This window comes from Ammospiza nelsoni, chromosome 2, assembly GCF_027579445.1.
Source record: "Ammospiza nelsoni isolate bAmmNel1 chromosome 2, bAmmNel1.pri, whole genome shotgun sequence".
NCBI classification, from domain to species: domain Eukaryota; kingdom Metazoa; phylum Chordata; class Aves; order Passeriformes; family Passerellidae; genus Ammospiza; species Ammospiza nelsoni.
Genome location: NC_080634.1, coordinates 4,500,670 through 4,516,045, shown reverse-complemented (window position 1 = coordinate 4,516,045; position 15,376 = coordinate 4,500,670). Strand labels below are relative to the sequence as shown.

Sequence of the window (15,376 nt, the reverse complement as noted above, 5' to 3'; positions counted from 1 at the left end):
ATGGCCTTGGTTAAATGGGTGGCCTTTTAAAAAGAATCCCATGTGAAAATGTTACTTAACCTACAAGTTCCACTGTTTTAATAGAGTAACCCAATTCTCCCCCCAAAGCTGTTTGTCTGCATTCTCCTGTAAAGAAGATTTTGAAGCATTAACCAAAAGTACATGAGAAAGCGATTATTCCATAGTCCATTTCCTACAGCCAAGAACAAAACATTTGATTGTCAAAATATTGGGGTTTTTCTTAGTATATATTGCTGATGTTACTGAACAATTAGAAATGCATTTTCATGTGTATGAGAGAATGGTGCAATTTTGATTATTTCATTTATCTGGGCTTTGAGGCTTGATGTATTTAAACATTTAAGAGGTCACACTGGATTACCCCATGGACTCCCCTTGGAATAGGATTTCTGTAACTTCTACCTTTTGGATACCTTTGATTTAGGAGTAGCCAGAATATCCTGGGGACACAACAATGGAAAGAAACTTATGGCCATGACATCCAGTGTATTCTTTTCACAAAAGGCACCTTAATAGTATTCTTCTCGTGAACTTACTTAGTTTAATTCTGAATATGAAGGGATGGTAGGGGAAAAAACCCTTTCTCTAGTTTCCTACAAGAACTTTTACCATGTCATTAGCAGAACTCTGAAACAGAACAGCCAAGCAGGATCTTTCCAGGGATCCCTGTACTGTACTGAGTTTATAACAAGGGCTTGCAAGCACAGCCTTGGGTAAATAAGATATTTCTCCCTAATATTCACAGCTGTACCAAGCCACCAAATTTCCTCCAGTACATCCTGTGTTGGGTGTAATTTCTTTAGATTTAGTGATCTTCAGTGGATTTCTTTTCCATGAACTTGTCCTATTTCTCCTTGAACCAGCATAAAATTTTGATAGCCTGGTAAGTTAAAGACAACCAGATGGGACACGAACCACTCATGCCATTGGTTTGTGGAGCTACACTGATGACATTAAGTGATTAAATGCTTTAACCAAACATGATCTTAGTGCCCTTGAGCAGACCTTTAGCCTTTCATTTGCTAATGGTTTTCAAGGCTAGGTAGGAGCAGCTAAATTTGTCTTTAAAAGCCTGACACATCTTTGTCCATTGTTAATTAATTCTGAATTAGCTGCTTTGGTTTTGTAGGCAGTGACTAATTGCTCTTTGAGATCTCTGGCAAATGCCAAGGTCCATGCAATAGTATTCAGCCAGAAAGTTACTGCCCCCAATTATTTAATATAGAAGTACCAGCAAGAGTGAATTCCCTATGTGATCTGAAACAGTTCAAGTGCTTTTTATGACCTCTTTTGGAATGTAATTATAGATTGCCATTTAATTTGCATAATATAAGCCCTTGTCTGAAATACAGCTGTGGGAGGCACAGCTATGAGTGGAAACAGTAGTTTCTTGAGCATGTGCCTCACTGAGACCAATAACTTTTTATCATTGCCCAGATCTACACCAATGCCAGGGTTATCTTTGTTGCTACTGCTGCAGCTAGGTAAAGAGAGATTTCCTGTCCTTAGGTGCATCTCTCTGCTAATGGTTTCACAAAAATTTCTTCCTCAAAAGGGCTGTCAAGTTCTGGGACAGGCTGTCCATGGAAGGGATTGATTCACAAGGCATGAAAAGACATCTTATTATTAGAAATCTACAGTTCTTATAGAAACAATGGTGGATTTAAGACCTGATTGGCCTTCAGGAATCTTCTCTCACAGAGTTGGTGAACTGTGAATGGCACATTCTGGAGAACCATATCTATAAACAACAGTTACAGAAAGAGAGATATTAATTGTTTGAACCCTTCTCTCTAAGTTTCCCACAGCTTCTCACAGCTTCCCAGGAAAATCCTGGGAGAATGTCTCTCTCTGTTCAGAGAATATGTGGTTACCACAAGTCCCAGAATCCTGCTACCTACTGTCACAACAAAATGTGGTCTTTTATCTGGTGACATTTCCAGAGGAACCCCAAACTTTGGAATTAGATGATTGAGCAAAGCTTTCACTACTTCCCTTGCTGTGTTGGTGACTGGGGTGAGCTTCAGGCCATTCACTGAAGGGATTCACCAGTCTCAGTGTAGATTTCCATCCCTCCTTGTGGGGCATCTCAGCAAAATTTATTTGCCAGTAATTTCCTGGGAGAGCTCCTGTCTTCGTTACCCCTAGCACAACTTTGCTTGTGTCAGGGTTATTTTTACAACAGATTTCACACTTGCTTGGTGTAGATTGTACAATATCAATCATTCTTCTCCCTATTATTACTTTCTCCAGATGTTCTAAAGGATTTTCTGCTCCCCAGTGGGTACTCTCATGCTCCTGCTGGGCTGTTTCTCGAAGGAGCAGGGGTGGAACTACAACCTGTCCTGCTGGGCAACAGCCCACCCACTTTCTTTGATCTCAGCCTCAAGAAACTTAATTAATTTGTGATCTCTCTGATCATATTTTGGGGTAAACTCTGACAAATCTGTTTCTGTCTGTGCTACCACTGCAAGAATGGCCTTTCTTGCAACCCCTCTTGCTGCTTTATCAGCAAAGTGATTTCCCAGCTTGGGGGCTGTTTTCCCTTTTTTATAACCTCTGCAATGCATGATAACTACTTCCATAGGCTTCCAAATACTTTGCAGGAGTGTAAGAATCTGTCCAGCATGCTTAAGCTCATTACCTTGAGCAGTTAGCAGGCCATGTTCCTTCCAAATAGCTTTGTAGTTTAAAATCCCAGAAAATCTCTTCCCAGTGGCTTATTAAATAGGAAATTCCTGCCCTGGTAGCTTATGTTTTGCCTCTCTTGTCCAGGGAAAGTCTTCCTCAGTCACAGACTTGCTTCCAGTGAGGAGTTGTAAAAGATGAATCAGTTCCAGCCTGCTTCTTCCAGTGAAATCCTTGGAGCATCAAACAGGCATTTTCCTTGGCACATCCGATGACAAATGACCTCATGCTTCCCAACTGTATTAGCTGTGCCATGGCATTCTGAACATAATTCATCATTTTCTCCTCTCCTGGATCCCAGGCAGCAGAATTTCCTCATGTAGAACATTGCAGCTGTCCAGTTCTGCTGCCCATTGTACCCTGCTGCAGGCTTGATCTGTGGTGATTTTAATTCTCTGAAGCATGGGCTTGCATTTCACCATCCACATGATTTTCATACTCCAGAAACCAAAGTCTGTATTTGAAATGCCTCATGGACCTTCTGATGGCCCTGGTAATTTGATTCAGACAGCACTGCCAGAGACATTCAAGAATACTGAGGTAAATTAATTTGTTCAAGCCCAGCAATTCTGAGTAGCCCAGCAGCCACCTCATCATTCCTGTAATGTAGAAGTAATTTCTTGGGCTTCTTTATCAAGAAAAAAGTGAGAGGGAGGACAAAAATAAGTAAATAGAGGCATACACCTTATCCTAAGGTGTTCCATACCTTGCCTTAAGCAGTGTTTGACTACAAGGCCAATCCTCAGAACACATTTCTATCCTTCAGTCAGAAGTAATAATTGCAGTTGCTTGCAGCAAAGTCCCAGAGAATCACAGAAGCCATGAAAGAAATTGTGTCTAGGGAGAGTCCCTTGCCTGTGGCAAAGCAGCTGTATTCAAGTCATTCCTGCAAATAAATATCTGACCTATTCTAAAATAGCCTGAGTGAAAGGAATCTCAAAACCTGCCAAAGCACTACATTCCCATGAGAACACTTCTGTGAGAAAGGTGTTCCTGATGTGTACAGTAGAATATAAAATCATGAGATCATCTCATTCCAACCCCCCTGCCATGGGCAGGGACACCTTCCACTAGACCAGGTTTCTCAAAACCCATCCAGCCTGGCCTTGAACACTTACAGGGATGGGCATCCACAGCTTCTCTGGGCAGCCTGTGCCTCACCACCCTCGCAGGAAAGAATTTCTTCCTGATATCCCATCTAAACCTACTCTCTTTCCACTTAAAGCCAGTCCCCCTGCAAGTCCCTAGATCCAGGATCACCCTTTCTCAGTCCTTCTAAAAAAATTATTGACTCATTTGAGCTCCTAGGAAAAAACCACATTTATAAAAAAAGGAATTATTGTCTCTGTAATATGGATAATGTATGAAGTGGTTAAATCATGGATATGTGGTGTTAGTTCCAAGTATGATTTGCAAGTGTTTATGTGAATAATAACTTTAAACAGCTCTATTCTCTTGTATAATGGTAGCTGCAATCTCTGAGGAGAACAGCAGAGGATCTAGTGTTCTTCCTGTGACTTCTTATAAACAATTGGTGTTCTTCATGGACCTGGGCACCCTCCTACCTCATTTCCCAACCCTTCCCAATATATCTTTCTCCAGCTTTATTAGCACAGTTCTTACCCTTAACATTCCAGATTCAGCTGCCCAGTATTCCCAGGTCCCTATTTCATTTGACTAGCACTGTCAATGTCAGGGCAGCAGAAATAAATTCAGTTTCTCACTTTGTTTTTGTTTTTCTTTTAACATAGCAAACGAGAAATTAAAATGAGGAAACTTGACAGCACGAAGGTCCGACCACTCAAAACTGAGCAGCTCCTTCACATAGAGGACCATGACTTTGCTCTGAGACCTGGATTTGGAGGTAAGCAGCACCTGCCTGGGCTGGGTAAGAGTTTATCCTCTCTCTGGGAGTTTACTTCAACTTTGTCATTTCAAATGGAATGGCAGACTTAATGGCAGCACAGCTCAGTTGTTGTACTTCAGGAAATAAAGAAATACAGAAATAGTCAAAGACAAGGGGCTTCTCTGTGTTTAGTGTATCAATAGGAGGAACTGCTCAAAATGTCTGCTTTACAGAACTAAGTAAGAATAGTATTAGAATAAGGTTCTTTGAGAACAGTGATTAAGGTATCCCTGGAAATGGCACAGTCTAGTAGCAATTAGCAAATTACTTAGTCATCAGATTTGTTTTGAGAGATTGAAATGATCCATCAGTTCCTAAATCTGTTTGCTGTTTACAAAATTAAGAACAACAACTACCCACAGGCCTGCAGGTTATTATGATATTGTTTCTGTCTTGTTGGGCACTGTGAAGATTATTTGTTCATTTAACTAAATTGCATCTGGATCAAGGGAGTATTCAATGGGATGTTCACAGCTTGGATTCAGTTTTGACTCTCCTTCATGGGAGGGAAAATGAGAAAGCTGCCCCACTAATAAGCTTTGTCTGAGCCTTGGCATCACCACTTCCCTTGTCATGATTCATGAAAATTAGACTGGACTGCTCTGGATTATGAGGCCAAAAGGAAATATCTGAGGACCAATAATCAGTTGTGTAGACAAGCACAGATTTGGGAGGCCAGCTGAGGTCTGGGGAGCTGCTCTTGTTGACACCAGCTGCTGGGATCTGGGGCTGCTCATTGTGCCAGGAGGGAGAATGGGTAAGGAAAACATCTTGGGATGCACTGGGAGAATGGGAAAGGGTTTCTTGTTGCTATAGAAATGATGTCTTGTCAGACAGCAAAAACCTTGCCTGGTTTTGAATAATAGTTGATACAGTCTGTTTCTTGGCAACAGAAATTCAGATTTCCTCTTGCCTAATACCTGTCTTGTCTAATATCTGTTAATCTGGACATCTTCTTGTTACCTCGCAAGGAATTTAAATTTCTGAGAGTGTCACCTCAGAAAGAATGTAGCATTTCCATGTAAGCAGACAGAGGTTTGGGATGTCCTTTATCACTGAATCATGCCAGAAACCAGTATTGATGATGTACATAAAAGCAGCTTTGAGAGCATACCCTGTGACATGGCAGTTGTAATTTTCCAGGGGCAGTGAGGATTTTTCACACCCAGGCTTTTTCTCCTTGTCCTTTTCTTGTAGATGCCTCTTCACAGAGCCCATTCAGTTCCTCTTGAAGCCAGCTGTAGTTTTTCCACTGACTTCACTGCACAGGCCTCTCACTCATCACATTGCCCTGGCTGTGATTTCAGCTCTACTCCTGGCTTTCAGAAATAGCTTTTAGAAGGACAGTGCCTCAGCTCTGCTTCTCCTCTGTCACCCACATGCCACACTGGCATGGGAAGCACCTTTTTCTTCACACACTTCCAAATTTTCAGAACTCCCTTAAGATGTGGAATGTGAAACTCTTAGACTAGAACAGATCCACTGGCATTTTTACAGCACAGAGTGAAAAAAGTCCCAGTGAAATGAGTGTCAATCCCAAATTCATACCCCAGAGTTCCTGTTTTACCATTGATTCCAGTGGTGTTGCAGGAGTAAGGAGTGGTTTGGCATTCATAAGGCAGTAGCAGAGATTTAACACACCATTGTGACCTCCTCAGTGGACAGATTTCTCTACAGAAACATGAATCTGAATAACATCCTTGGGATTATTTTATGACAGCAGACATGGGGTGTAGGTTTCTCTGAAGAACAGTGATGATTAAGTGTGCAGCAGGAGCAGTCTTACCCAGAGGAGAGGGAGAAATTAGAGATATCATTGCTGCAGTCATTGCCACAGCAGTTACAACATAACCCTGAACTGCTCTGAGACTTACAGCACTGTGGCTTTGTGCAGTTACCACAGGTGAAATCCTGGGTTTGTTTTCATCAGATTTAATGAAGCAGCGCTGTACTGTGACTCATGAGGGGCTTGTATCTGTCATGTGTCACATCACATGATTTATTCAGCTCAGCACTGTGTATCAGTTTGCAACAACAACAAAAAAAAAAAAAAAAAAAAAACCAGATCAGGAAAGCTGGATGAAAAACAAGTATTTATTCTTTAAATTTTTTATTAAAAAAAGTATTTATTCTTTACCTTTAGAAGAGGGACCTCTTCCCCCTCTCCTATACCCCATTGTGATTTGCTGGGTTTGTCAGGGAGTTGGAATGACAGATTTTGTTAATCTGGCTCCACTGTGCCCCTTTGCCTGAGAAGGTCAATCACCCTCTGCACCAGTTTAGGAGAAAAGGTAGCAAGAAAATTCATGCTGCTGCAGATTCCTCAGTTCAGGGAAATCTTAAATCTAAACCTGCCTTGCTTTGATTTCACTTAGCACAACACATGCCATGTAAATGAGCAGACCACAGGACCCAGAATTTGTAGTACCTACAGTTAAGTTGTACAAAACAAAAACAGAGGGAGCACATGCTGAGTTTGATTTGTAAACTGAGCAAACATGCACAGAGAAAAACGTGGGGGAAGTAAATGTTGAACTGTTGGGCACTGATGCTACTGGCAGCAGTGTTACTGGAAATAATTGTGGAGGTGAGAGATCAATTTTTTGACCAAATGAACACAACTCTGCTGCCATTTATATGAGTGTATTTTGGCATTCTTCTGTTGCTTGCAGTGCCACTGCAGCTGCACAATCAGAATTTGACACTCTGACTGTAAATTTTTTAATTTAGTCCTGACATTGTCTGTTTATTAGCAGATTAGAGATCAAAGCCAGAGAAACACAGAGCATTGAAATGAAGCAAACTCAGCAACTACTGGCAAGCTGATCCTACTCTTTAAAAATGTTACTTTGCAGTTCATGGTACAGTGAGGATAAGTGAAGCAAACCAACAATTCAGTGCACCCAAACTTTAACAATCTAAACTTGGCATTGTTGCATTGTATTTACTCTCTAAGCCAGGCTCTTGTTGATGGAAGCTGGTGGTGTTTTTTTCTTTCCTGAATTTTTTGTTGGGTTGTTGTTTGATTCTTGCCTTCTGTGTAATGTCATGGTCCTGTTTGGTTTGCAAGTGAGAAGGCAGCTTAAACTGGGAGTGGAGAAAAAGTCAGAAATGAAATTATGCTGCCAGCACTTCTTGGAATGCCCATCCCCAAGTTTTAAATTCAGCAAGAAAGGGTGAGCACAGACAATGAATGAGACTTCTCAGCATATCCTGACTTGTAACAGCTCAGATCTGAGGGCCACAATGCAAATTGCCATAGCAGCCAAAACTCCACGTTGAGAGAGGTCTGAGAGCAAATCCATAGAAATGCTTTAAATCTACTTTTTTTCCTTATTATACATCTATTTATCTGTATATTTTTATTTTCTGAACTATCTTATTTCAAAGTACTGGTGGAAGTAACACATGCATGTGTGTATAAATGTCTTTGTACTGTTTTTTAATATATATATTGTTTTTTCTTCTACCTTGTGTCTTAAGGACCTGTAGTTTCCTACATTACAAGTGTGTTAGTTAAAGTTTTAAAATTGATGATCTCTTCTTTTTTAACCAATATAGAAGATAATAACATAAGTAAGTATTAGAAATTATGAAAATAATTCACAAGCATTTAGTTGGTCAAGAGGTCTTTCCTGAAAATTTGCACCTCAATCTGCAATTAAACATAATCTTCATTCTGAATTTTCAGAGGATCAGAAATCCCATTATATCACCTCCCCCTTTATGCTTCCTCCCTCTTCAAAATATATGTATAATACATAAATATACATAATATATGTTATATAATATATAATAATATATTATATATGAAGGTAAAAGGGGGGAGGGAAGGAAAGAAAATATGGCCCAATGTATCTTCAAAAAGTGCTGCAATTCTAACAGCTCTTTGCCCCCAAGTTCTTTTCTGTTTTGCACCACAGCTCTCCCTGAAAGATGAGAAATGTCTTCTCCCTGTGGTGAAGACTCACATGGGTGAAAATAGAATTTTTGTCACCTCTTACTGGAAGGAATAGCTGGGGATCCAGGACAGGAGAGGAGAGGAAATATATTGATTATTTGCAAGACCTCTAATAGTCTTCCTCTGGATTTTTTTCTTTCACATTGCTAAATCTTCCACTCCAAGGGCTGGTTACTGCTCATACCAGACCACCTTTGTTTCTTACTTAAAAAAGAAAGAAACACAGTAGTAACAAGAAGAAAATACGGTTGCCAGTAATTCTCCTGTTCCTGTCATTGCCAGAAGAAAATTTAAAAATCCACAAAGCTTCACCTCCCTTGAGCTTGTTTACATTTCTATCCAGTTTTCTTCCTCTGTTTTAGAACCAAGTCCACCTACAGATCTTAATTCTGCCTTAGTCTCTATCTCTTGCTGGTAGATTTTTGTAACATATACAAAGCCAGCTGGGTGCAGTTGTTTCTAAATTCAACATTTATCCCATAGATCTTCAGGTGCAATCTGTTGTGTGCCCAAAGGTCTGATTATTATAAAAATATTATAGCATTCACTAAACCAGTCATTATTACTGTAGAAATTGATCCTAAAAATGCTAAAAGGATAGATATCCTTTTTACATAATATCCCTTCTAGAAAGGGTATTACAGAATTAGCCTGATGTACTGTCTATTAATAAAATTCCATGCTCATCAAGGAATTCTTTTGCTATGCTTAAACCTTTAAAATAAAAGACTGGAAATGGCTTGCATAAAGTCAAACCTGTCTGAAAACAATGCTTTTTTTTCTGTTGAGGAGTAATTATCCTGAACATCTGTGGAGCCACCATTGTGAAAATCACTAATCCCTCTAAAATAATGATTTGTAGTGACCCTCCAGAAGCAACTGAAGCTGCTCAATTTAATAACAAAATCCTCTCTGCCATCCCCAGTTTTGTCAAACTGGGAAATAAAAACCACAGCTTTGCTCTGGTTGCTTTTTTTAAAGGGAATTTGATGCTGTTGTCTGATGGTCAGCCAGAGATTGAAATTCTCAATCTAGCAGGGAGAAAGCTTGGTGCAGACACAGAGGTGGGAAAAATTGCTTTCCTATTTTGGCTGGTTTAGGAACCTTTTCAATTCTTACTGTAATTATGTTTTTTTTTAATAAAAACAGCCTCTTGTGACAAAACAAATCCAAGGGATGAAGAAATTACAGTTCCTAGCAGCCTGTTCCCAATAGCTAATTGTCCCTCCTGTTTCTAGTGGAGGTGATTTTTAATCACACAGAGAAATGTTCCCAAAAACCATGATTAGACCAGACTGAGGCCATAGGTATCTTGTTGGGTGTGTTAGTGACAATGATATAGAAGTGCTCCAGATGAGAAAATTGAACAGCACAGTGATCATATCTGTGCAGTCTTTACTGTCTTTATTATCTACTTACATTTGTTGCCAAAGTAGAGTCAGAATGGGAAGGAAATATTTGCAGCTGCTCTGATCTGTTAGTAATGGATCAGGGCTGGGGTAATTCTGCTTTAATAATTCTCTGTGCTGAATGCTTGACTGGACAGTGTTTTCTCACTAAGCATCATGAGTAAGGTTGTTGTCTTTCTTCAGACAGAGAAGAGCAATCTCTTCTCAAGGAGTCTGTTTCACACTTCTCGCATTTCTACCTAATCAGGAATGAATTTAATTGTAACAGTTCCCTTTTTATTCAATTCACTTTGGAATTGTTCACTGTATTTCTCCTGGCCATAGGTTTTGATTTCTTTTATGCTATTCATTGTCACCACCAGCCTATTTTTATAGTAGTTCCCAGTGCAGTACAGGCTGTCCTTTCCAAGAATCAGGTGTCTCTGTGTGTATTTATGGATAAGGGGCACTTTGGTTTGTGTGCATGCAGCCAACATAACCATAAGCTGCACTGATTTCTAGTTCTGTGATCAGATCCTTTGTGTCTGCCCAGAGGAGCTGATGGAAATTTTGCTCACACTGGAATAATATTTGTTTGGGTAAGAAATTGTCTGTGATTTTTGAAATGACAAAAAATACTAGAACTGCTGTCATCACACTTGGAGCAGCAGTCACTAAGAAAAGCCTTTTCCTCACTACACAACACAGGCTTAGAAAGTCAGATGTCTGATTCTGGGATGTGATTTGTGCTGAGCTCCTTGTTTGCCTGAAGAATGCTGATGGGAGACATTTCACTTTATTTGCTTTAGATTTGTCCTTGCCTCAGGAACTGGTAAAAGCTTTCTTGACATTGAGAGCTGTTCCCCCCCCCCTCCTGTTCCACCCACATAATTCAGTATAAATTGTTGTTTGCATTTAAATGATGTGTGAATGCCTTTTGTGAACGATGCTCACATCAGGTATAAATTCCACAATGACTTCTACTTTGGCTGAACCTGTTTTTAATTTACAAGATTTCAGTGGAATACAGCAAAGATGACTCAGATTACAACCAGGCACTTTTGTACCAGCGTTTGCTACAAGCTGGTATTTCGTGTAAATAAACTATTTTGGTGTCGTGATCAAGACAAAGCAAGAAGTGGGCAAAACTAGTTTAGGAGAAGTTGAAAAATTTCTGTTGTTTTGTATGAAGGAGTCTGGCTGAATATATTCATTGATACTTTTGTGCATCAGCCTCTGGAGCAGCTGTCTTTTCCTGTCTCTATTCTCCAGAAGAAGCAGCATTTTTCCAAAGTACTGCTTGGTGTTTTATTAACAAACTTTGCTCTCTAGAGCCCTGAATCTTTGGGCTTTGGCCAAGAGGCTGAGGTAGGCATTCCTCTCAGAGAGGGACACGATTTCTGAGCCAAGGAGCCCAGCTCTTGTCAGTGCCTAAATATTTTCTGGTGTGCCCTGCTAACTCTGAGAACATCTCACTTTATTTCCCATGCACAGTGCATCTTCATCTGTTCTGTGCAGGGACAGACTCCCCATTAAAAAAAGACAAGTAAAATCAAGAGATTACAGAGCCAGATTTAAAAATACCTCTAAAATAGTTCAAGATCTTTACTGGTAAGAACTGGAGGCAGCTGTGTAATCCTCGAAGGCTGCTATTTTAAGGATAATTCCAAAAAGGGACACTGTATTGTGGCTGGTTATCACCAGAGTGATGTTCCTGGACTATTTTGGATTGACAGGGCTAAAAGGAAAAGACAAGAAAAAGATAAGTTAGAAAAGCTGTTGCTGTTCAGACTTCACTGTATTCATGCTTTTAACTGGTTATTTGAAATGTGTACTCAAAAAATATTTTAGCTGGCTATTTTTGAGATAAGTGATTGGAATCCTGTGTACAATAATTACTACTGATTTTCATGCTAAAAGCAGAATCTTCTTGGGGTGGTGGTGTGATATGCATATATACATGCTCCTCTCTTCCTCCCCTGTGGAATTAATCAATCAATTAGTGGAATGACACAGCCCATGAGGAACTACATCCTTCATTCTTGATATTTCACACTGAAAAGAGTGGAAATCATTTCAAATATGGCTGTAATTTTTAATTGGTTTGGGGTAACTTCATCCTAAAAATTCACTCAGTAAATACACAACACAGTGACAGAGCATGATTAGCACATGTACAGCTTTTCCCTTGAGAGGTGGTGAGCAAGCAGTGCTTTTTCATGACCAGCTATACCAAACCTTGAACAGCTCAGTAACTAAAGATAATAAGAGTCAGAATAAGTATGTTTTTTGTGAATGAGCATTGGAAGTGGTGAGAAAGCTTTGCAATCTTTGATGTATTCCATGTATTTACTCAGCGTTTTCCCATGGTGGTTCTGAATTGCACTCCAAGGGGTTCATTAATTTGCTGTGGCATCACAAGGACACTGCCACTGCTGGCCAAACTGCTGTGCCAAAACCAACTGCAAAAACAGCACTGAGCATCTTGTGCTTATTTTCACAACTGTTTTACTTTGTTGCCTTTTTTCATTGTTTTTTTAAGGTGGAGAGCCTGCAGTAAATTCTGGGATACAGTATTCTCTGTGTCCTGCTGGTGTTGCTGTCTCCCCTTTAAAAATATGGATTTTTGCTCCTCGTGCCTCTTTCTGTTCCCATGCAGGGTCACCAATACCTGTGGGCATTGATGTGCAGGTGGAGAGCATTGACAGCATTTCTGAAGTGGACATGGTGAGCAGGACTGGAATAAAGGGTTTCAGTAAAAACACAAGGGGTTCAGAAACATGCAGATGGATGGTACAGAATAATGTAGGTAAAGAAAGCAAACCCTAAAGAGCACATCCTTGCCTTGAAGCATGCATTTACATTAGTAAGTGTTGAATTTCTCCCTGGGCCAGAGGAACAGCTCAGAGTGGGCAGTGCTCTGGTTTGAATGCTCCATTGCATGATGAGGCTTCATGTTCTTTGCTTCTTTTGCCTATGCAAATCTGAGTGTTCCATAATTGTGGCTTGGGTGGAGCTGTGATCATAACAAATGGAAAGAGGAACATGAGTTCCAGAAATGGTCCTGGGGAGGAGACACTGCACTTAGGGCCTGTGGTACTGGAATGCATTGAAGAATGTCCATTCTTCAGCCCAAATTGTCACTAATATTGTCAGTATGAGCTCCTGCACTCCTTTACAAACCTACTCAAATCACAAAATCATATTACAGGGGAAGATCAAACTCTCTTCACAGTATTCTTACCAGAAGCAAATGTTCTACAGAGATAAATGGTGTCTGCTTAATAAGACAAAATTTATATAGGTGAACACAGAGCAGTCAGGCTGTGCAGAAGCTCACACTGGCTTTGCAGCATCCTCTCCATCTCTTCCCACATGTAGATTTGCAGTCATAATGTTTCTCTAAATAGGATCATAAAATATTTGTAATAATGTTTTATAGTAAAAAAATAGTGTAGTTATTTTAATTATTGTAAAATCTAACTCCTTACTCTTATGATATTCATTGAATTGTTTCTTAATGATGCATTTGATTAATAAATGTATTAATTTAGCCCCTGTACAATATTTGTACAAAATGAACAGGCTTGTGGATTTTAAAAATTGACCTAGTGCTCATGAAGAACTCCAGTTAATGCCTTTGTAAAGGAACCTTAAGGGAACCACAGTCTATTCTTGGAGAAGGTTGTGAAGATTTCCAGAGGAAACATTTTTTCCATTTACCCTTGTCTGGTTTTAAAGCTTCTTTATCACTGCACAGCTGGCCCAATCCAGAAGACCACTGAAATATGTAGAAGTTTTATCTAAGGATAAATGAAGTCTTAGCCTCAGACACCAGGGACGAGACAAAATCTCATCAATATTCAAATTCAAACTCATTGAGTGATGCTTGGTTCTTCTTATTAAGGATCTTTCAGATAATGTGCAAAGAAGAAATTGATCCTTTGCATATGTAATTTGTGTGTTTTCTATTGCACATGACTAAACCAAGTATTGTCTCCTTTTATTTTTAATGAAACAAAGGACTTCACCATGACTTTGTATCTCAGACACTACTGGAAGGACGAGAGGCTCTCATTCCGTAGCAACAAAAACAAAAGCATGACTTTTGATGGACGACTGATAAAGAAGATCTGGGTGCCTGATGTGTTTTTTGTGCACTCCAAAAGATCTTTCATCCATGATACAACTGTGGAAAACATCATGCTCCGAGTGTACCCTGATGGCAATGTGCTCTTCAGCCTGAGGTGAGGAAATACCCTTCCCTGAGAACATCCATGGCTGCAGTTGTCATGTAATTAAAATGACTGGAAATGCTTGCAGGTAAGATTCTGGCATTAATCCCCTGGTAGCACATCATGAGAAACTGGTATGCCAGTGGGAAAATTAAATGAGGATTGAAAACATATTTTTTCTATCATTCAGGTATTGTTTCCCATCAGGTGTTAGTTCCTTACCAGTGGCTCCAGCAGTATTGCTACTGAGTACAGTAAAGCAAATAATTATTAACAAATAACCATCATTTTGGTAGTTTTGTTTGTTTTATTCTTTTTCCTGAGTCTTTTGAAACTGTCTCAGCTATTTTCACCCAGTTAACATGCCAGTGATACAAACCAGGGCTCTAGATAGGCACAGATTTTTGGTGCTGATACCACCAGTGTTCTGGGACTAAAAGGAACTGGAAAGTGAAACAGCAATTCCAGAACTGGAACAGCAAGGTCATTAATGTGTCTCCCTTCCCTGTGTATGTTACTGCTTTGCTTTCTGAAGGAGATTTGGATGATGTGGCAGAAATAGTTTCAATGCAGCAATTTTCCCCCTAGGGTAAGGGATCTGAGGCCTGTGCATTGCAGAAATTCAGTTTGGTACTAATTAGCTCTGAGCACAGAAGTGATAGTTCATCCAATCTGGACAGTTTGAAGATTTATGGAAGCATTTGAGGTTGTGGCTGTGTAATTATTGTTGCAGCAATTAATGAATTTATCTCCTCTGTCATGAGGACAGGCAGAAATCCTCACAACAACAGCTGTACACTATTTTTAAGTAGTGTATGTTCAAGTAAGGAACGATGAGGTGAAGTGTGCTTTTTATTGCTGTATTAATTTCCATAATTGTTGAGAAGGAGGGATCAGAGGAACTATACCCCTCCACTAAGGCTTGCATCAGTGATTTTCCAAGTGAGAAGCAGGAATTGTTCCTTAGATGTGCTTTAAAATACCCTTTTTTATTGCTAGTTTTACATGTAGTAAGTAAATTAAATTCCAAATACTTACATGCAATAAATCTGCATATTTCACAGTTTTTCTTCAGTGGCTGGCATCCAGGGTTTCATTGAAGCAAAGTGAACCCAAAATCCAGATCTGTTGCTAAAACAGACTTTCTTTTCCTCTTGTTCCCATGTCCTTTAGCCAA

At 39.7% G+C, this 15,376-nt stretch overlaps 1 protein-coding gene across 1 annotated transcript in view; it reads left to right on the top strand.

Moving 5' to 3' along the window:
• Positions 1-15,376, top strand: part of GABRR3 (gamma-aminobutyric acid type A receptor subunit rho3) — a 31,600-nt gene that overhangs the window by 8,259 nt on the left and 7,965 nt on the right. The window contains exons 4-6 of the mRNA XM_059466185.1: positions 4,461-4,573; positions 12,624-12,691; positions 13,988-14,211. Coding sequence (XP_059322168.1) covers positions 4,461-4,573; positions 12,624-12,691; positions 13,988-14,211 — 405 coding nt within the window. The remainder of the gene's footprint in view (positions 1-4,460; positions 4,574-12,623; positions 12,692-13,987; positions 14,212-15,376) is intronic.